This window comes from Magallana gigas, chromosome 3 (assembly GCF_963853765.1).
Source record: "Magallana gigas chromosome 3, xbMagGiga1.1, whole genome shotgun sequence".
Classification (NCBI taxonomy): Eukaryota; Metazoa; Mollusca; class Bivalvia; order Ostreida; family Ostreidae; genus Magallana; species Magallana gigas.
In genome coordinates, this window is record NC_088855.1 from 54,930,191 (window position 1) to 54,954,147 (window position 23,957).

The 23,957-nt window shown below is 34.4% G+C and overlaps 2 protein-coding genes across 2 annotated transcripts; both read left to right on the forward strand.

Annotated features, from left to right (window-relative positions):
* Positions 1 to 144: 144 nt before the first annotated feature.
* Positions 145 to 5,167, forward strand: LOC136274120 (uncharacterized). The gene is made up of 8 exons (XM_066080424.1): positions 145 to 2,333; positions 2,611 to 2,770; positions 2,893 to 3,015; positions 3,247 to 3,359; positions 3,471 to 3,612; positions 3,707 to 3,871; positions 4,023 to 4,208; positions 4,384 to 5,167. Exons 1-5 carry the CDS (start codon positions 2,240 to 2,242, stop codon positions 3,491 to 3,493), a joined length of 513 nt encoding a protein of 170 aa, XP_065936496.1. The 5' UTR covers positions 145 to 2,239; the 3' UTR covers positions 3,494 to 3,612; positions 3,707 to 3,871; positions 4,023 to 4,208; positions 4,384 to 5,167.
* Positions 5,168 to 10,346: 5,179 nt separating this feature from the next.
* LOC105347585 (carbonic anhydrase 1) lies at positions 10,347 to 23,192 on the forward strand. The gene is made up of 8 exons (XM_011456734.4): positions 10,347 to 10,546; positions 12,575 to 12,604; positions 15,764 to 15,937; positions 16,333 to 16,481; positions 18,698 to 18,793; positions 19,172 to 19,238; positions 19,384 to 19,550; positions 22,079 to 23,192. The coding sequence occupies exons 1-8, from the start codon at positions 10,483 to 10,485 to the stop codon at positions 22,262 to 22,264; spliced, it is 933 nt and encodes a 310-aa protein (XP_011455036.3). The 5' UTR covers positions 10,347 to 10,482; the 3' UTR covers positions 22,265 to 23,192.
* The last annotated feature ends 765 nt before the right edge of the window (positions 23,193 to 23,957 follow it).

The following is a 23,957-nucleotide window of genomic DNA, read 5'->3' on the forward strand; positions in this document are numbered from 1 at the left end:
GTTGTTTTTAAATACATAATACATATAGATAATAATTTTGTTTAATTAGACAATAATTTTGTTATAAACACATGTACGAACATCGCGCGAGCAGTTTAATTAGTACGCAATTAATCCACCATCAATTAAACCGTTTAATAAATAGTTTTTATTGTAATATAATTTGGAGAACTAAATGATGAGTATCTCAAGAAGTCGTTAGCGCGATTTTTTAGTATCAGTATTCTGAAAGAGCACTGCAAAGAAATGGGGCGTGAATGCTGTATCTACTGCGAAAAGTTGGTGAGTACCTATAATGTCATATAATATACAAATATTGACTTGGGTTGAGGGCAACATTGATTATATTAGCCCCCGAGGGACGAAATATTGCCCGACGCGAAGCGGAGGGCAATATTTTCGTCCCAAGGGGGATAATATAATCAATGTTGCCCTCAACCCAAGTCAACATTTGTTTTGTTATATGAAGAAACAAACCAAAATTTTTGAAAACAGATCGCCGTAATTTTCTCAGCTCAACAAAGAATTCACGAATTCAATTTTGTGAAAAGTTCATTTCCAAATTATCCTCAGCATCAAACGGTCACTTGTGATATTCCGCCGACCGTAAGAATTATCAGACAGGTGTTCTACCTGATTTTACTTCACAGTAATTCGCAAATTCTTATATCCGTTATGATAGCAAACCGTCGCATTGCGCGTTCGTTGTTTACTTGCCTTGACTGACTGTCTATTATGACGTCACCTTGTTTTGGAGTCGCGAAGAATTATTTACGTCACCGTTTACGAATCAACAAATCAGAGGCGATTATTTGAAATAGAGGGAATGTTCTCTAGATATTAATCCTAGCCGGTCAATATCTAAAAAATATTGACCGGTCAATATTTTTCGGACAAACTGATATTTCAATTATTGACTATTCGTCTATATAGAGTTGTATAGTGAGAATATACTACTGAATATAACAATAGATTATAAAATGAATTAAATAATACCTATAATGCTTATACAATGAAAACTCTGAATAAGATGCTAAGATATAAAAGATAAATTAATGCATTATTAATTATATTTTCGACCAGGCTATGTGCAAGCTACATGAAATATTGTAAAATATGTCCGATGTGCCATGCAATTTATATTGTCAATGTTATCGTTTGTATACTATTTATTACGGCAATTTTTATTAACTGTCATTGTTGCAATGTATATGAAGATGAATTTATAGTTAATATAATTTTAATTGTTTTGGATACACAATATATCAATGATCATATATATAAGAATTAGATACATATACAAATGGTTTGGACGCAAGTTCTGACAACTTACTAGGTCTTTACCATTAAATAGAAAAATTATACCAAACTTACAGCTGTTATTGCATGGTATAGAATTGTTATTACGATAAATGGAAATAAGTAACATTCACATAAACTATATTAAACAAATCTACCAGTTTCGTTGATGTACAATTGAAATGATTTAGTTTTAGCAGAATCAGAAAAAATATTTCTAGCGATTGTATAATTTTGGCATTTGAAGAAAATAAATAAAAAAAAAGCATATGTTAAACTAAGTATAAACTGTCATTTTTTATGAGGTGTCCTTAATGTTATTTATGAAAGTCATATATAATAATATAAGTGATAAATAGTATTGGTGTTGTATATATTAGACATAGGAGAAGATATACATGTAGAATCATTGATTAACAGGGTTTTTGTTTTCTTAAGTTCTGTGTGGTTGTCCTCACATAATTTGCTTATTGAAACAGGTCGACATAAAAATATATATATTTATGTATTGTTCACCATTATAAGTGCTATAAGACGTATGTCTTTTGCAATAAAGAAATAGAATTGAAATTGATACAATAATTTAAGTATATTGTCTATTCTCCCGTTCCACTTTCATATTTATTTCTAAAAAGAAATAATAGCCAGTCCAAAATGTTCACGTAGCTTTCTATAAGATACATCTTACTAGTATTTGTTGAGTCTCAGCGATGTTAAAAAAAATACATATATTCTTACAAAGCAAAATATTTCGAAGTTAACATAATTGCACACTTTAGAAAATTACAATATATTGTGAAATGCACACTTGACTCAAGCAAATACAGTCTAAATCACATAAAATGGTAATAATGGAATCTATTTGGACTAGTAAAAAAACTCAGTAATATGTTTAATTCAAAAATACAAAAGCGATAATTATATCTATTAGACTGTAGACATGTTTCTCATCTTTGATACTCAGGTTCGGTGGAATCAACATGCGATGTGCTGCAACACGTGTAACCGTTGGCAACACAGGTTGTGCCACACAAGTAAGTTCAAATTATTACTGTTGCGTCTTTCCCTTTTAATCAGTAAAAAAATTTATTATGTTTTTACGGTGTAAATATCGTAATGAAGAATTACCGTAATGAACATATAATTACTGAAACTCAATGTATAATTATATATATGACAGCTATTTCTCTTATATAATTCAAAGACGAAATTACTATGTCAAAAATAACGACGTAAGACATTTCCTACGCATTGTTTCAACTGCTGACAATTTCCACAATATGTATATATATATTTAATTTTTTTTTGTAGACATTTCCAAGGAGCTCTACGTGGAAACTATGAATGGCAATGGATTGATAGCATGGCATTGTCAAGACTGTGGAGTTCCCAACACGGAGGATCCTTCCTCATCAAACCTAGGGGAGCCAGCACTGGAGAGCACCAGGCTCAGCGAGGCTCCAAGAACCAGGTAAATATGGGTATAATGCATACAATATTTGTACACATACAAAAGTAATATTTGTACCCATAAAATATATAAATGTTAGTTATCTATTTATGATATATAGTCATAAATTCTAATTTTTCCAGCTTACTGCCTGATCAAGACCATGATAGTTTCGAGGAAATGGAGACCAACGTCCCAGAGGAACCAAGCGATGATCAGGAGGAAATAGAGGAGGAGGAGATGGAAGAGGAGACGGAGGTTCAAAGGTTTGTGACTGTATAACTAGTATTGGTTCTAATTTTATTTATATTTTTCATTGTTTCTGTCTGTGATAACACTACGCTATACTGAAATATAAAAACCAATACATTTCCAATACATTTCATTAATGCCTTTTTTTCTATTTAAGCATACAATCAATGAAAAATATACATCCTTACATATACATCATCATTACATAAATTAATTTATATATGTTTGTTCTAACTGTATTTCAGTGTCCAGAATTCAACAGCAGAGGAAACCGAGGATGAAGATGCAGAAGATGTCTACGAGGACTCATCCTTTGATGTATCCGGATCATCCTGCAGGAATCTGAAATCCGAGAAGAGTAAGATAAAAACTTTGAAATGTCTACAATAATTTGATCGGTACAAAGATGTTTAATTTCAATCTAAGTTCTGTCTTCGTGCATCACTAATGCAAAATTTTTTCTATTTAGGTCGATTGCAGAAGATCCCATAGATCAGACTGTCCATGCTGTTCCGGACAATGGAGTGACAACTTATCACATCGAGCATGGAGGTTCACAGAAGGGACGGGACCTCTTATTGGATAGCGACGGGTTCTCTTACACAGTGAAGGTATAAAAAGTTTAAACAGGTTTAAAAAAAAACCTAATATGCCATATGGAATGACAATGAATTTCAAATTAATTATAATATATTTTTCTTTCAGAAAACAACAACCAACTCTACGTACTGGTGGTGCTCTGTGAGAAGTCGTGCTGAACGATGTCCGGCTACAGTGATCCAGTCAGGCCCTGATTTCATAGCTGGTTCCAGGGCTCACAGTCATGCAGGGAAACCTTGAGCAATTGTTGCAGCAAAGATAAAGCAGCAGGTATACTTTATAAAAGCATGTTGATTATGTATTTATTTTATTTATCATCCCCACATTTCAGTAAACTTAGCCATCTTTATTATTTCAGAATTAGTTTATTTGACATACTATAACATAGTATTTTATCACTAATAACTACTTATCATTTTAGGTCAGGTCAACTGCCCAGGGTAATGTGTTCCAGTCGGCACCATCCATCGTCACATCCATCATGGAGGAAAACGTGGACCTGAGGATGCCCGGACCCAGCAGACCTAAGACAGGGAATCTTGTGAGGATGGCCAACTACTCCCGCCAGAAACTACGTCCGGAGGAACCCCGATCGCTTGACTTCGAGGTACTAATACTAACGTTTTCGCTATATTCTAAAGATACTATATTTAAACATTCGTTTGACTATAATTAAATAAATTTTAATTTTTATTGGTTTTTTTACAGTTTGCGAAGGATTTCATCCAAACATTCGTTTGACTATAATTATATAAATTTTAATTTTAATTTTTTTTTTACAGTTTGCGAAGGATTTCATCCAACCAGGATTTTTCCGCGAAGACATCTGGGTCAATTTTTCGTTACGAGATAGAATAAAAATCCTCTTTTGCCCGGGATTGTGACACATTCTGTACATTAAATAGTCCATCGGTACGGTAAATGCGTGCTTATCTATAGGGGATTATTTAAAGCGTGTAATGAAATCAAAACTGTGCATGTTTTATTAGTACATGGATGTATATTATCACAAATGTATGATCACCAAAGGGAGTTAATCCAATGTGCCACTGTATGTTTACCTGCGAGTGGTTGGTGTATGCGTAGAAACTAACTCATCCAAACGTTCATTTCACCAGTGAAGTACATGAAATGATATTTTCTATTTGTACATGTGTATTTGTAATTGATTCTTTAATGAGATGTTAAATTGTCATTTAGCTTTCATCATAGATTTGTTTGTCTGTATTCATAATAGTAATCCGTTTTATTTTATTGTCCATAAGCTGCTTTTTTATATCAATTTGTAGATGTGACAGATTTACAATATTTTTACTTGACAAGATGAAATATAACAAATAAACTGGAACCCTCTAAGTGGTGTGTACTTTAGTTTGTAAACAACTACAATCAATAAATTATGAGCTGTTTTAACAACATTGTGTGTTTTTGGTGGGGTGTAACTGTGGGAATAGAATCAAACAAATTTTGATTTCTATCGATGAACCAGATTTGTTCCTTTCAAATCGATGTTAACACTACTTCAAATTCACAATACTGTTAAACTGACTTGCTCATTAAAATGCTGGACTTTTTCTGTTTTGTTTCTCTAATGAATTAATGATATGGAGGACTTCAAATCCCACTGATAGGATTAGAGTGGAAAAAATCCCTGGCATACAAATAGATAAAAAAAAAAACTTTGCAAAATAAGCCCAAATTTTATTCTTGATACAAGACCCGCACACAAAGATGATTCAAGTCCAGAAGACTGGGTCAGTTGGATATATATATCCCAGCGTTTGGCACACAAAACATTTAGAACAATGAGTGTAGACACATTCATTACACAGTGAACTACAAAGAGGTCTGCAAGTTGTATTGATAAAATGCGGGGAAAAACTCAGTCAACGTTCAGTCCACAAACAACTACATAACACCCTCTTCTATCTCCTTATAAACAATTCCTCTCTCTCTCTCTCTCTCATTATTTCAACATGAAAATCAGGATTTCTTTCAATAAGTAGTGGATATGTCTTCATACATAAGAAGCAGAGTGGATTTAAACAAATTCAGGTGTTTTTAACATTCAGAATTCATATCTATTAAAGATGGTGCACATTTAATGAAATTGGTATCAAATAGAGAGTTGAATTTAGAAAATTTCATTATGAAAATAACTAAGATGATTAAAAAAACCCAAACCAACTGTTGCAAAGTATCGATGTTCCCAAACCAACAGAAGTTTTAAGATTCCTCCTCATGAGATTCAATACATGACTTTGCTTTTTTTGATAATAAAAAAAAGAATGGATATATCTACAACCCCAAAAAGAGAATCTAATTGGGTTATTTTTAGGAAAATAAAGTAAACATGCAACTGCAAGCTACTATGACAGCATAGATTCTTTACAATGTTCAGATAATATTAATCTTATTGAGCGAAATCTATTATCATGATCTCAAAATATTAGGTGAATGGTAAAAAAAATAGTTGTTGAAATTTAATTCACAGAAAACCAAAGTATTTTCTCATTTGAAAAATGTACTTTATATCATAATTTATTTTTTGAACATTGTCAATTAGAATATGTTACAGACCACAAACATCTTGGTGTACAGTTATCTTCAAACTTAAGTTGGTCAAAACAGATTGATAACATTGTTAAAAAAAGCTTACAAAAAAGCTAAAATTTTCCGTTTCAAGGGATATTGTTTTACAACTGTACGTATCTTTCATCAGAATTAGAGTACATGCTGTTGAAGTTTGGGTTGGTTGCACAAAGATGGACATTGAAAAAGTGGAATAGGTTCAATTATATGCTGCAATAATAGTAACGGGGCAACAACTATTGCTTCAAGAAACTCATTATATTTTAAACAATAGTTATGTACAAAATGCAAAATATCTTAGTACCAACTTATATACAAAACATTGTACCTGATTCAATTTTGTTCCAATTAAGGCTTCTTAACGCCTTTTCCTACAAAAATATGGATAAGAGAAATTTAAAACCCATGATATTTTTTGTCTTTTAACTAGAAAATAACATTTTCGTGGAAAAAAAAATTCAACATGAAAATTGCAGCTCATATTGCTTTAAATATCGACTGGCTTATTCAAGCTAGTTGAACTATTTAAATAACACGCCACTATTACATGTGACCCAGATTCGAGCACAAACTGTATTTAACCCCCCCCCCCCATTACTTCAGTACTCGGCGACTTTACCAGATTGATGTGATGAATACATTTAATGAACAATATGAATAGTATGAATAATGTCACACACTCTAGTATAAAACAATGTAACTTTGAAGTTATTTCCTGAAATCATGCATTTTTTAAAATAATGTTTGATAGCTTTTCCGGTACATATTATTTAAGATGTACAATTAACAAATCTTAACTTAACGAGCAGGATGGATTGGTTTTTTTGATTCACTACTTATACAATGTCAGATATCCGCCTCGCCCTTGTACATTAGTTCAATTTACTTTACTGTGCAGAGTTAGGCTTACTTCTAAGATCTTACTAAAAGCACGAGATAACCGGCGGGTAGAGTGGGGGCAACCATTTTTTGACAAATCGATCGTGGGTTTTTTTACATGAATATACATATAAAAATAGTTTTTAACCCGATTGTATCCGTCACCTTTTTTTAATCAAATACAAATATATGATACATAATCATGATAAAAAATAATATATATCATGATGTTAATATACAATTTCTTATTATAAAATTTGATTTGGATTTTCTGTTTTACTAGTTTCTTTTCTTTAAGCTTTTTAAGTGTTTTGGGTAATCCCCTTTTGAAAAATGACTTAACCTGCGTGTCCAAAATTCAGTACTTTCACATTAAGTGCACAAATGCTATATGTGTTCAGAAGATTAAAAAGGGTCGGGCGCACACTTTGAAGATAACATCGTTGCAAAAGGGAAAAAAAACTTGACGCAACGCACAACGAAAAAAAAAATCTATTAAGGTTGCATCCATCCTCTAATTTTATCAAAATTTTAACTCGTGCATAAACATTCATTGATAAATATTTACAATTAGATTAATCTTGAAAAATATTCACGATCTCTATTCCTAATCATATGTTTTAAACACCTATAGTAAGCAGTTTCTTTAAAGAGCAAGTTTTTAGCCAGATCAGGTTGAATTCCAAGAGGAAATGCCTCTAAGCCATTTTTGCATCAGCTACACTGGTGATCACAGACCAACATGGTAACATTCCAGTGGGGTTAAGTCTGGGTAACAGAACAGTGTCCCCTATTTAAATGAGTGGAGTGACGTTGTTGTCCAGTCAAAACGCAAAGAGATGGCCGATGGAGGGGTTTAACCCCTGACCAGACCACGAGGGACAGGGTCCAAGGTAGGCAAGGCCAAATCTAATTTTCTAGGGTGTTAAATATGTTGTCTAAAAAAGGATACTCTACTGTTTTGAATTGCAATGATTAGGAACATTTCCAATACGTTCGTTCCAAATGGAAGACATACAGATAGAAACACACACAAGGTGTCCCCACCCAACCCCAAAACACCATCACCAAACGTCTAAGCTTATGCAATGATTTTGGTTTATCCTTTGTTATGAAACTTTAATGTTAACGTCTGAATAGAATCATTTATTTAGATTTGATTGATTAGAAAATGATTGATTTTCCTATTTCATTAAAAAATTTTGATACCGTTGAGCTAAATGTTTGCGTGTATACCTGTATACATGTTGCGGTAATGTGTTGTAAAGTATGTGTATACCTGTTGTGATGTACGTGTATACCTGTTTTAATGTGCACGTATACCTTCAAGATGTATGTGTATACCTGTTGTGGTGTGCGTGTATATAAGGTGTGGCGTAGGTGTGTACCTAATGTAATGTGCGTGTATTCATGTTGTGTTGTTCATGTATTCATGTTGTGTTGTTCATGTACTCATGTTGTGTTGTTCATGTATTCATGTTGTGGTGTTCATGTACTCATGTTGTGTTGTTCATGTATTCATGTTGTGTTGTTCATGTATTCATGTTGTGGTGTTCATGTACTCATGTTGTGTTGTTCATGTACTCATGCTGTGTTGTTCATGTACTCATGTTGTGTTGTTCATGTACTCATGTTGTTGTGTACGTATATACCTGTATGTCTGTTGCGGGGTGCGTGGATACCTGTTGAGGCGTGCGTGTGTTCCTGCACGTCATGATATGTGAGTTTAGCTGGTGTGCATTGAGACCTGTTGTTGTGTGCGTGTATTCGTGTTTAGCAAAGTAGCGTAGTGGACAATGCACTTGCTTCTCACTGCTGCGACCGGAGTTCGATCCCCGTGATCGGTAGTGGTTGTATGTGATAGGACACGTAGGTTCTCTCCGGGTACTCTGGCTTCTTCCCAAACCAATGACCCCTCGCGCTAATAAAAGTTGTACAACTTCTTTATCAATCGTTGTAAAAAAAGAAATAAAGTTCAGTTTGTTGTTGTGTGCGTGTATTCATATTTAGTTGGTGTACATTGAGATCTGTTGTTGTGTGCGTGTATTCGTGTTTAGTTGGTGTACATTGAGATCTGTTGTTGTGTGCGGGTATTCGTGTTTAGTTGGTGTACATTGAGATCTGGTGTTGTGTGCCTGTATTCGTATTATGTTTATTAGTATTATTATTCCCGTATACTCTCTATTTTGGGATGTGTTTTGAAACCTGAAGCGGTAGAGGTGGCGTTTCAAAACAGATAATCTGGACATTTTTCATATTAGTGGATGAACGTAAGATCACAAAGTTATTTATAATAATCGAAATATCAAGCGAAACGTGGTGGAAGCAAAAACTCGGGACAGAGTATAATCGATGTTGATACCGGTTACCGGCATCATAGTGTACATTCTGCATAGCAAACATTTCCAAGAAAAGTTTACTGTAAACATTCAACTTTAAAATAAATGCTATTTGTATGTGTAGTTACCAAGCTAATTATCTACCTCACCTTTACTTCAATCTTTTTTTTATATTTCTCTGGTAATTTTTTGCTATAATAACGTCCTCTACGTATTTTGTTTTCCTTATGGTTTGGCTATATAGAATGAAATGAATGTATTGAACCAGGGTCACTGACAGAACAAGATCCTGACCTTATAGTTACATCGGTCGGTATGATTTCCTCTATTTTTTACGGAAACTTTTAGTTAATTCATAGCTCTATAGAACAGCTGTAGAAACTGACAGGGCTGAAATCCACACTCCCCGTTTATCGATTGGTCGAAACCTACAGCGACCTAAGAAAAATCACGGACTGCACGAAATAAAATCATAATGATGTCAGACTCAAAATCTCTTAGAAGACGACTATGCTGTTTCTTTTAATAGCTATCGTTCTGATGTATATTAACAGTAATTTAGTGAAGCTGTAAATATAATGGGGGTTTTGTATTTTTCTGCATTGTCGCCACCTTCATATACCGCATGAATCACCAAAGAAAGTATTTCGTTGTTTAAATAACACGTACATGTTCCGTGTATGCTGAAGTAAGGATTGAGCATAGTATTTTCCCACATCGATGAAGTGAACTCACAGTACAAGTGGAAATATTTCACACGTGGGAAAACAAATATGTAATCCTTTAGAAAATATCACATCAAAAATGTCAAGATTTACTTCACAAATAAGACTCGAAATACTTATAAGTAAACATAAGGGGACGGCTTTCTATATAAACGTTATCCAGAACCGCACTCCTCCGGTGGGGTGGGGAAGTAAGGGGGGGGGGGTCAGTTTTTAAGTTTTTAAACATGACATCGGTATAGTACTGAAGCCACTAACGTGCCGCCGTATCCTCTCTAACCAGCTGACTTGGCGCGCGCCTTTTATATATCTGCATCACTGGATCCTCACCATTCACTCCATCACAATGGCTGGGATTTTACTTGTTGCATTCCTGTCCATAGCATTCGGCACCATTGAAGGAGCATCGGGTAAGTCTGTCCACAATTTTAATTTTTGCATAAATTCATTTCAGGTTAAAAAAAAATATCATGCATTATTATTATAAATATGCTTTTTAAAAATAAGTTTTCAAAATCGACGCTGAACTGAACTTATTGATTAATGATAATTTGTGCATTGTTGTATGCTTTTTTAAAATAAAATTCTTCAAAATCGACGCTGAACTGAACTTATTGATTAATGATAATTTGTGCATTGTTGTATGCTTTTTTAAAATAAAATTTTTCAAAATCGACGCTGAACTGAACTAATTTATGAAGGATAATTTGTGCATTATTATATGCTCTTTTTTAAATTATTTTTTTTAAATCGACGCTAAACTGAACTAATTTAGGATAATTTATCTTCTCATTTGCAATTGTTAACTAATACACACACGAAAAATTAAAACATTTTAAAAAGAAACCTGATATAATAGATAAATATGTTAACTTCACCGAAATTCAATCGTAACCTGTAATGTGATACTAGAATGCCACTGATCCTGACTTTGATAAATTTAACAATACTACCCTCATTTGAATTTGTATACTTTTTTCATAAATATTTTTTTGCCACCTTTATACTATACAAGTTTCAATTATGAAATCCGTATCCGAAATTCACGACCTTGTTGTGATTACATTCTCCTATGGTTCACGGATTATGTATGATAAGCGATCCAACCTTTGATTTGTCGGTAATACCCCGTGCTTACTGCCTCGCCTCCAGAGAGAGCCTGGATCTTGGAGCTGTCAGCATTGGTATACGTCTGTCACGGCCATTGTAACATGCCAGATTGTTCACATTCCCTACATGTTCTCAGCCGGTTGATAAACCCCACTCGTCGCTGTATTGATTCATTGATTCATCAACACTATAAGAACTTTGCTAGTTTCTTTCCTAATAAGATTCGTTCACACCAGGCACGTGTCACCCTTTTTTTTCAAACCGAAGAGGCCAGCGTCAATTGACATATACGCGTTCATTTTTCTACATATTAATATTATGAAAAAAGTACATTAAAAAAATAAAAGCGCCAGCCCCCGCCGTCACATGCCTGCACACACCCTCTCCATGCCCACCCACCCTCACCCCTAATGGAGCTGCCTCTCCGGCAATACTGGTGCGATGCTATTTCTTTACAAGGTCATCGTTAAAACATTCCCTGACCTTCATTTTTAAAGGATGCTGATATTTGATATACTGTAATTCAATAATTCGTTTATTTATAATTCACTGTTACACAATAATGAAAATTAAAATACATTCTTTGAGGTTTTAACTTGCTTAGATGGTTACAAAGCTTGAAAACTGACTGGACTCTTTCATTCGCGTTATCACACGTGATGGCCCCCAAACGGCTCACGTAATCTTACAGGCTCCAAGGAGTTAATGATCTCCCGTAAACCAATCGATTACTGCCTCCAACACTGATGCCTCTCCCCGTCTGCAGACCCAGGAACGGACTTTTTGTGTAATAAAGAAACTAATTTTTTGCATTTGTTTTATGGGGAATGAGGTTCATACACTCAAAAAGTACTGCACCCCCACTGTTTAACCAGTCAGCTGTTAATAGAATTCGTTTTTCCAATACTTTTTACCCGAGACGTAAACGTAATACTGCGAATTCCTCTGACATTTGACAGTTTTTTTGCCGACATAACTAGGTTTCTTGGTACATTGATTATAGTCCTTACAAAAACTCATCGCTCTGAATTGTCCCATCACGACATTGCCATAAGATGAGTATAGGACGCTTAGTTCCTTGTCAAGTACGCATCCTTAATGGGTTTTAAGTGGGATTGTAGAGGCTTTTTAAGCAAGTGACTTTTCGGATTTCCTCTTCTTTTTGTAAAAGCAGGGGCATGTTTCATCTCAAAATTATTTTGCCTTTTTATATTCCTCAACTCGATCTCTAACAAGTTACACTATGCTGAAGCAGCGAGTGTTTTATATCTCCGATTGTTAATTCTGCGCCTATAGATAATGTTCACCCTTTCTTCTTTATTTTTCAGGTTCTTCGTGGTCTTATGGAGAATCAGACGGTAAGACTAGCACACTCGGTAGGAGTAGTTTGTTTTCCATTCTACTGAAGAAATAGAACTGCATAATTATTTGTCTAACTGACTTGTCCGTTATTTGCCAGTAACAACGTTTAACATGAATGCAATATACGAGTGAATGATACAGTCCAAACACACATACAAATGTACAATATATGTTAAATATACATGTATGTCTAACAAGTATCCACACAGAACACTCCTATGTAAGCACTGACTTCAGAGACCTCTAGCGGACAGGCATGAGTGATCTCGCTTTTAACATGTTTAAAGTGGTATGAGACACTCGTCGATATTAATGTGGATAAAAGTTCATTATAATTAAAATGTCTTTCACCGGTTTAGAATTTTTAAATTTTACAATATGGGTTAAAAAATTTTGAGATGTAAAAAATTGTAAAAGTCCCAGCAAGATTCTAATTCATGACTTAAGATTCTTAGTGCTCTTACCCATTGCGCTACGCTGATGTGTAACAAATTTGGAAAAGAAAAAAAATCATACTTGATTTTCTTGTTTATTTCGATAGATAGTACATCACAATATGGAGATGTTCCATACCATCTTAAGAGTGTTTTATACTCTTGTTATATAGTAATTTTTTAACATACTTGGTGGGTGTTCATTAAGAATTTACGATATGACACTCTGTTTTATAGCATTTGTTTGTCATTCGCAACTTCTCTGATCTCTCAGACAAGCGAAAGGTGTACGATGGCGTCCATTATACATAGATATATATGGCAATGTACCAATTGTCAAGATTTGGGCTTAAGTTAACCAAGCTCAATAGTAATCATGCTGATGTTCGTCGTCATACATTTTTGGGAGTTGATTTTAATCAACTCTCCTATGCAGTTACTCTGGCAAACCGAAAGTGAAACAGTGTTTGGATCTAAGCACAAATCATCAACGCTGACAAGACTTAGTTCTTGAAAATAATAGAAAAATTCAAAGTAATGTTTGCTGAAGCATTGTTTTTTAAGGAAACTTATCAATAAACACTTTGAAAATAGTCAGATTTTATATAATACGAACAACTAAGATATTTTTATAGTCTCATGTATTTCTACGCCAGAGTTTAATATAGCCTCGTTCAACCAAACGCTCGGCTGTCTCCGTAAATCTCCTACAAGCAGACAGGCTCTCTTGCTTGTCGGAGATTAACGGAGACAGCCGAGCGTCTGGTTGAACGAGACTAGAGTTCGATATCAATAGTGCTTGGATCCATAAAATTTTTAGAATTGCTTCGATTACTTATACATAGTTTGAAATCTATCTTTAAATATTACACAACATGATTCATATGGGGTTTCTCGAAATTCTTGTCGGAAAAGTCTAAAAATCATATAATAAAAAAGTGCGTAATTCAAATACTGTGGAATCATTAGATTTCGTGGTGGCTCAATTTTTGTGGAATTCGTGGGTACCTCTCATCCACGAATTAACATCCTCCACGAATTAATAAATTATGGTAATAAAGTCATATTTCCTTTGTAGGTTTAACAGAATACACGAAATTACGTCCCCACGAACTTGTAAAATTTAAGCAATCCACGAAAATTGGCCCCCACGAAATTTAATGATTCCACAGTACAGACTAGAAACTAATTGCCATGCAAGATAAGTTGATTTTAAAATAAATGATAATCGATAAAATCAACTCCCGTCATTACTTCAGTACTTTGATTAGAAAAATCTTGTTGCACAGTTTCTTTGTATTTGCTATTGTTGGAAAATGTTTTCCTGAATAGTTATCATAACATAGTGTATAAATTAATACTAGTATATGAGGCATTTTTTCTCTTAAACGTGAGAAATATAATTTAAAGTTTGCAAATCTCGATACGTCGTGAAGTGAAAGTTTATTTTTAGGCTTTGAAATAATACATAACTATGAAATAGTGATAGTTGATACCGAATAATACCCCAAACTACATGTTTGGGATTCTAAGTGTAAACGATTTCATTGTAAAAATGCACTAGTTATCTTGTTCTACGATAACAAATGGTCTTACACTACAGTATGTACATGCACCGGTCCATGCGTTCTAACAGCAGTATTTTGTTTCATTTTGTTTAAACACTGCTGGTAATCATTATCGGGTTCACCTGATAAAATACCAAAAGGTTGTAAACGAATGCAAAAAGTTTTATGTGTTTTTTATGTAGAATTCAGAACTCATATTTTAAGACTCGTGAATACAATAGATAAAAGGGAAAATGTCGAAAAGATGACAAGGCTACTTTCCGTGAAACAGACCGTGCCGTACTGTCCGTGAAACAGACCGTGTCGGCCATGTAGTGTGCATTTCATGGTGAGATAAAGCAGCTTACAGCTTTTTAGACTAACCTACAACCAGTTTAGGTTAGCTTGGGTTGCGATACCGACACCCCGGCGCTGGGTTGTGAAGGTGACTTTGTCCTGACGTCCTCTGATGTATGTGTGTGTATGGTGGGTGTAAGGTTTGAAACCCTGTAACCAAAAGCCGGGACCTTTTCTCCAGAGATGCACTGTCAGCAGATCTGGGGTCAATGACGCGATTTACTTCCTTCCTTCAGAATTTCTAATATACGTGCATGTGCATTAGTCATTACAGTGCATTCATACATGTATACAAGTCATCCCTTTGAGTATACAGCCATTGCATGTTTGTACGACAGGTTAGAATTGTACGGAAACTAATCATAAAAACCCGCTTTATAATATATAGCGATCATTTACACGTGACTAGAAGTCACGTTACTTACACGTCACTTCCGAGTGAACTAAAGGGGGTATGGGACACCTCCATACTGAGAAGTCATTTCATTGGAAATACTTAATTATAACATTCAGCGTGACCATAAACATATAATCTCCTCATATCCAATATTGGTACCTTTAAAACTCTCACATTTCAAAAAGAAATTAAAATGTATTTTATGTTACAGTATTGTACAATTCGAAAAGTTCACCAAATGCCGGTACTTATAATTATACTTATAGCTATGAGTGAACTTAACTTGCACTTACTGTTACAATTAAACTTTTAACTATTACTCTTACTAAACGTATATAAAAACTCTCTTTATAAAAAATAAAATTCTCCCGCCCGCGTAACATGACAGATGTGTTTATTTCACCGTGGTCTCTAATTCAGGACCTGGTCATTGGGAGAGCGCCTACCCAAACTGTGGCCTCACCCGGCAATCCCCCATCAACCTCCCAAACTCCCAGGATATGGTCTACAATTCTGATCTAAAACCATTCATGTTGAAAGGCTTCAAGAACCCCCAGGATTACAAACTGGAGATTCTCAACAACGGACACACAGGTAAATTTATTTCACTTATCAATCTTTTAGTGAGGTGAGGTATTTGGTTCTATTTTGTTTCATATAAGAGGGTGCAAACTAAAGAAAATAACAATATATATACTTCATTCATATATTCATCAACTATAATAATTTCATTTATATATTACAACGCCTAAAAATATTTTAGACATTTCGATAACTTAGGAATCGAAGTCTTAAACTCCTGCAGGGAGAAGGCGCGGCCTTTAGTTGACTGACAACAGAGATCGTGTCTTACATAAATGCTTCAGCTTTCTGATATACTAATATTGTTTTCCAGTGGCTAACCTCAGAGATTTAATTTCGAACAAATTGTTTCTGCAGCGACCTGTGGTTGGCTGATAGTTATTGTGTCTGGTCTGTTGTTTCTCTAGTTCAAGTGAATGTGGAGGAGGGGGATCTGACGGTGGAGGGTGGAGGTCTTCCGGGTCGCTTCAAGACCGCCCAGTTCCACTTCCACTGGGGGAGTGACAACATGCGAGGGTCCGAACACCTGTCGGATGGCAGTAGTTATCCTATGGAGGTATAAAATAAGAGTATACAAAAGTCCCGAATAAAACAAGTGTACAAAGGTCAATGCAAAGTATAGAGTGTATAAAGGTCACGAAGCAACAAACTGTACAAAGGTCACCAAGCAACACACAGATTGCACAAAGGTTACCAAGCAACACAGTGTACAAATGCCACTGAGCAATACACAGATTGCACAAAGGTCACCAAGCAACACAGTGTACAAATGCCACTGAGCAAAACACAGTGTGAACACAGGTCACCGAGCAACATAGCGTACAAAGGTCACAGAGCAACACACGGAAAAACATAACTTCTCATTACTGTTTTGAATATATTTACATTCTATACCGTGTTTTTCTAATTTATTCGGCGATCTTTATATATAGATGCTTCAAAATGTAACAACCCAATCACTGCGTATGAATTTGCATATAATTTACATAAGTAGTTTCCAACTATTTATTTGGACGTTATCGGTTTAAAAATATAATTCATACATGTTATTTAACACTATGTTTATTATTCAACAATAAATTTGATTATATGATTAAAGGCCAAATTTCAAGAGTTATTTTCCATGGATTATATCTTCAAGACTTATCTCAACAGTCCATGTGAAAACCAGTGTTAAACGGTTTTAGAAATAGCTGTTCCAATCTCTAACCAGAGGGCGTATTACGCTTTGATCCAACACAAGTGAAGCTTGCGGAACGCGCCCTCTGGTGAGAGATTGATAGCTGTTCTTGCTGTTATTAATTTACTCCCTCCGTGATCTGCAATGTATACCGATTTCTTTAATAAATAAAAAACATTTTATCCTTAAGGGAATGTAAATATAAGCATTAAATGATTTATTTTTGACATCGTCGTGACAATAACTGCCGTCAGTTGAGCAGACAAATTGCCATATCGCGCTTACCCGCGTTAATCACCTTGTCTTCTCAACTGACGGCAATTATTATTTTGACGACGTCAAAAATAAATCTTGTAACGTTAAAACGCTTAAAAATAGGGACAATCGGCCGGCGATTCATAGCATGTTCTCAGATTAGTAATCTGTAATGTGTCGGATTTTGTACAATAAACGTTCATAGCAGAAAAGCCATGCATGTCAAAGAAATATACACATGTATATTTATCCTACTAATGCTAATGAACCATGCATTGCTCTTGGCCACAACTGTCATACAAAATCAACTCACAAAACAGAGATAGAACATAATCGTATATGGACATACAGTGTAAAATACTCGTGCAACAATTTTATGCCCTGATAGTTTTTACAAAAATACATTGTACGACGGTAACTGTTATAGTACCACATTTGAGATCTAGACACGTGGTACATAGCAATACATAATTGTTATACTTGAATGATTTTTACACTATTCATTGGCATGTCTTTCTCTTGTAATTATAATATTATGTCATGTACTTGTCTGTTCTGGACTCTGAATTAGGAATAAATGATCTGTATCTGTATATTACAAAGCCGTATACTGTACTACTCGTCCGTGGGAAATAGTATGTTTATAAAACATGTACGTAATGGGCAGTGGCAGACTGTTGATAAATCACCCAAGAGGGTTTGTTTTTTGAACGGAAGAATGTAGGGGCGTTTATAAAGTTAAGAGGGAGGGAATTTAAACAAATCGGTTTGTGTAAACGGTCTTGGCAATGTGTTTTAAATAGTTTACTTAGAATAATCACTCGAAATCTCGGAACTGTATCCAAGAGTTTACAACTGAAATATATGTGTTTGTACCGGTGTAAACCTCCAAAAATAGTAACAATTGCTGAATTCCGGAAAACAGAGAACAAACTTTATTCAATTCAAAGGCAACTATATTTTTCTCGTAAGAAAACACATATACCTCTAACCAATTAATAGTGACGAAGTAAATTTTTCTCGCAATAAGAAAAAATAACCCGTTACATAATAAAACACTTATTCTTAAGTAGAGGTATATTTTTCATTACGAGGAAAATACATAATGTCAGGTGTAGTTTTTACCTATATTTGCACACGGTTATACCTGAAATGTATAATGACCAACATTTAACTCTCTATAATTTCTCTATCTTCTGATGCACTTTGATCTGTTTTGAAAGAAACAATCACTGCTTGCTGCATGTCCATCTGAACTTGTTATCACTGTAAGCAGATAGAAGTCTTTCTCTCAGTAACGATGATACAATTGCTCTAACGATATTCTAATTTGACAGCTCCACGTGGTGAATTACAACGAGAAGTACGGCAGCCTATCGAACGCCGCCTCCAAGGAACGCGACGGCCTGGCCGTGCTCGGCTTCTTCTTTGTGGTACGTTCACGCAGGGTTTTCGGGGGGGGGGGGGGGGGGGGGAGGGGGTAGTTGTTTTTATGCTTTTTTGTTGTTGTTTTTTTTCCTTCCCTTTTTTCCTTTTTTTAAATTTTTTCTTTTTTGCTTTTTAGTGGTGCGTAGAGTTGTTTTTTGTGTTGTACGTTGAGATTTCCCGGGTTTTTTGTGTCTTATGGAAGAAAATTGTCACATCATCGTTCGTAACATGTACCAAGGCTATGTATGCGGGTTCCTGCAGCATGCATGGAATAAGAGACGGATTCAAATCTTCCAGCATACACTCTCCTTTTAGATATGGATGAAGCATTTAGACCTTACATCTATTTGATGGATTGATATGGTCTATGTTTTCTATTCCAGATATCGGATGAAGAAAATAGTGGACTTAGAACTATGCTGAACAAATTCAATGATGTTAAAACCAAAGGTAAGATCCAGTGAGTTGGGCGCTAATGCATCGTGACGTGGTGTTTTCTGTAAACCGGGGATAGACCTTTTCATATAGAATAGGGACCATTAATACCAGTTAGTGCCTGTTCCAATGTATGTGTTGATGTTAAATTGTTTTACAGGAGCTATGACAGAATTGACCAGCTTCAGTATCGAGTCCATGCTTCCGCTTGCTGCCGGTAACCCGGACCATTTCTACCGCTATTCCGGAAGTCTCACCACCCCGCCATGTTACGAGAGCGTTGTCTGGACCATATTTGAAAATGCTATTTCAATTTCAGAACAACAGGTACTAGTCTTGACACATTGGTCAGGGGCGTAGCTAGAACTTCTTGATGTGCACGCCAAAGAAGGCACGGGTCTGGGGCCGTCTTTAGGCTCCCAGTGGGTCTAGGGCAAAGCCCTGGTGGGGGTCCAGGGGGCGAAGCTATTGAGTTTTAACGTTCTCTGCAGACAAAAATCTACGTTCTGCTTATGTGCACAAAGTATTATATCCAGCTGGATTTAACTGATTGTATAGAGAAAATGAGCGAATAATGCGGGTAAAATGGATAAGAAACTGAGTTGGTTTTTTTTAATTTGTTTCAAATGATGTGTAATTGAAATAACATTTATCTGTAACTCTTAAAGGATTATTAATGGTTGTGGTCATTTAAGTCTGTATCAATTAAAGCAATATGAGCTGCAATTTTCATGTTCAAATTTTTTTTAAAGAAAATGTTATTTTCTACTTAAATGACAAAAATATCATGGTTTTAAAATTTCTGTTAGCTCTGTTTTTGTGGGAAAAGCCATTAAGAAGCCTAAATTGGAGCAAAATTGAATTATTGTCGTCCTGTACAAAAATTGATCTGCTATATATTCCTTATAAGTGAAATCTTTCTCCTGACAAAAATTAATGATTTTTTCCAAATCTTATTTATTATAAAAGTTAAAGTTACAGGCAGACTTAGTATACTAGCAGGTTTTTGCAGCGAAATAAAATTCTAAAAAATACAGCTCATTTTGCTTTAAAAGGAAAAAAGCTCTGGATAAAGATAAAATGTTTGAATTTTAGATTGATTCTAAAATATTTGCATTTTTCTTTACTATTAATATTAGTTATAACATTGAATCTAAAATTTTAAGGCATTTTGTAATTTGTTGACCACTTTAAACAACTTTTACACTTAGAAAACTTTAACAATAAAATGCTTTGGTGATTCATGTGGGATATGAAGGTAGCGACATAGTAGAAAAATAGAAAAGTAGAAAAATACATAGCCCACGTTTACGGGTTATGTAATTTTTTTCTACAAAATTGTTATTGTATACCAGTAGGTATATATTGATATTTTATACACTTGGTCTGTGCTCTGTTTTCTAATGAAAACAATCCAATTTCAATTAACAAATCTTGGAGCGAGAACCCACTACACATTAGAAATATATACCATTTTATATCTCAACAATTACGGAATATGATAGAAGTCAATAAACTCAAGGCAGAAACTGCATATAACATTAGATTATGTTGTTGCTATAATGGGTTAGGGGTTTTCGCACTAGAAATAATACGTAGATAACAATAAAGAACTGAGCCTTTTAGGTTGAGGGTTTGAATCCTCACAAATTTGAGACATTTTTTTATTCGTTTCTGTTAAAGAAATTTTGCTTTTGCATGATTGTATTATTTTTTTTAGAATATATTTACTAGTAACTGGAAAAAATGATATCAATCGATTTAAAAAGGGTATTTGCACTTAAATATTTGCTTGAATCTTCTTTTATAATATAGGTACGTGTTTTACCTTAAAACAGTGGTTTACTTCAATGCACTGAATTTTTCAACCATTACGTACCCATGTTAACATATATTGTAAAAAAAATAATCTACACTTGTCGTGACCCTTCAATAGTTAATAGAACCCTTCAATATTTAGCACACTACAAACTCTTCCATTACTTTAAAGTCTCAATATTAATTCAATATAAAATCCTAATGATCTGTCATTGTTCATTGCGGAGTTTTAGAGCCTCAGAACTCTGAAAGACCACTGTGTGGTTCCGTCTGCAAGTGGCATATTTAAAAAGTTGAGATGCATGATCTTATCTAGAGTTTGCACACTAGACTGACATATCGTCAACTTATCTACGCAGACGTTAAATACTCCTTTATCAAGATATTACAGTAACTGTTATGTTTTTTGCAAGTTTTTCATGAAGGATGGAAATCATAGTGACGCTTTTATCGAATATTCCAACTGTCATTTTGCGTGTTGGCGGTGAAAAATAGATAAATAAGAATGTGTACAGAAAAGTACCAACGGTTTATCTTGTTTCGTGCGTTGATACGCAGTTAAAATAAACTTTTTTACGAGCCAGAATCAGACGTACATTTTGCTTCAGAGAAATAATTATATGAGAATATTTTATTGCGCTATACAATTTCAGAACGCTGAGAAATCACCCATTGGTTTAAGTTATTAGTATTAAAATACAGATCACGTGATCATCTTTTAACTATATCCAATTAATTAAGATCGTGTTCGATATAAAAAAAAAAAGAAGAAGTAGTTTAATTTCCTTTATACAGGACATGTCTTACATTTTCTAGTTTCTCTTTCCATCTTAAACAGCTTCCTTTCTTCTTCTGAATTCTCACATGTCCATTTCTTAAATAAAATATATTTTATGTCTAATGGGCAATTATTTCAAGTACTAGTCCTTTTCATCATTCTATGGCATTATTTTAATCTGTTAGTTATTCGGCACAATGTTATTCCATTAAATCTTTATGCTTAAAATGTATTTTTTATTTATTTCTACTTTAATTAGATGGCCATGTTCAGAAAACTTCTAGAGGATAACTTGACGAATGGTACCCACGTAATAGTAAACAACTTCCGGCCTGTGCAGCCTCTCGGAGAACGACAGGTGATGCGCAGCTTCGAGTTAAATTCTGCCTCGAACATCCATCTTTCAAGTCTAGCATTGTTTCTGTTTTTAGTGTGTTTTATTTAGAAAAGTTAGTCAAATACGTACATTTTAAAATCCACAAGAATATTAGATTGTAGCGTTTACATCTGTATCACTAATGAACACATGCACAAGGCATAAAATTTTTTTTTCGAAATGAAAAAATTACCCCTACCTTAATAATAATACACTAAACATCTTGTATCATTAGGTATGGGGTCAATTTTTCGTTACGAGATAGAATAAAAATCCTCTTTTGTCGGGGATTGTGACACATTCTGTATATTAAATAGTCCATCGGTAAGGTAAATGCGTGCTTATCTATAGGGGATTATTTAAAGCGTGTATTGAAATCAAAACTGTGCATGTTTTTATTAGTACATGGATGTATGTATGTATGATCATCAAAGGGAGTTAATCCAATGTGCCACTGTATTTTATTTTGATTTTTTTCCTATTGTTTACCTGCGAGTGGTTGGTGTATTCGTAGAAACTAACTCATCCAAACGTTCATTTCACCAGTGAAGTACATAAAATGATATTTTCTATTTGTACATGTATCTTTAACGAGATGTTAAATTGTCATTTAGCTTTCATCATAGATTTGTTTGTCTGTATTCATAATAGTAATCCGTTTTATTTTATTGTCCATAAGCTGCTTTTTTATATCAATTTGTAGGTGTGACAGATTTACAATATTTTTACTTGACAAGATGAAATCTAACAAATATATATATCCTTGCATTTGACTGGAGCCCTCTAAGAGGTGTGTACTTTAGTTTGTAAACAACTACAATCAATAAATTATGAGCTGTTTTAACAACATTGTGTGTTTTTGGTGGGGTGTAACTGTGAGAATAGAATCAAACAAATTTTGATTTCTATCGATGAACCAGATTTGTTCCTTTCAAATCGATGTTAACACTACTTCAAATTCACAATACTGTTAAACTGACTTGCTCATTAAAATGCTGGACCTTTTCTGTTTTGTTTCTCTAATGAATTAATGATATGGAGGACTTCAAATCCCACTGACAGGATTAGAGTGGAAAAAATCCCTGGCATGCAAATAGATAAAAAAAAAACTTTGCAAAATAAGCCCAAATTTTATTCATGATACAAGACCAGCACACAAAGATGATTCAAGTCCAGAAGACTGGGTCAGTTGGATATATATATCCCAGCGTTTGGCACACAAAACATTTAGAACAATGAGTGTAGACACATTACACAGTGAACTACAAAGAGGTCTGCAAGTTGTATTGATAAAATGCGGGAAAAAAGTCAGTCAACATTCAGTCCACAAACAACTACATAACACCCTCTTCTATCTCCTTATAAACAATTCCCCCTCTCTCTCTCTCATTATTTCAACATGAAAATCAGGATTTCTTTCAATGATTAGTGGATATGTCTTCATACATAAGAAGCAGAGTGGATTTAAACAAATTCAGGTGTTTTTAACATTCAGAATTCATATCTATTAAAGATGGTGCACATTTAATGAAATTGGTATCAAATAGAGAGTTGAATTTAGAAAATGTCATTATGAAAATAACTAAGATGATTTAAAAAACCCAAACCAACTGTTGCAAAGTATCGATGTCCCCAAACCAACAGAAGTTTTAAGATTCCTCCTCATGAGATTCAATACATGACTTTGCTTTTTTTGATAATAAAAAAAAGAATGGATATATCTACAACCCTGCAACCCCCCCCCCCCGGCCCTTCTTTAACT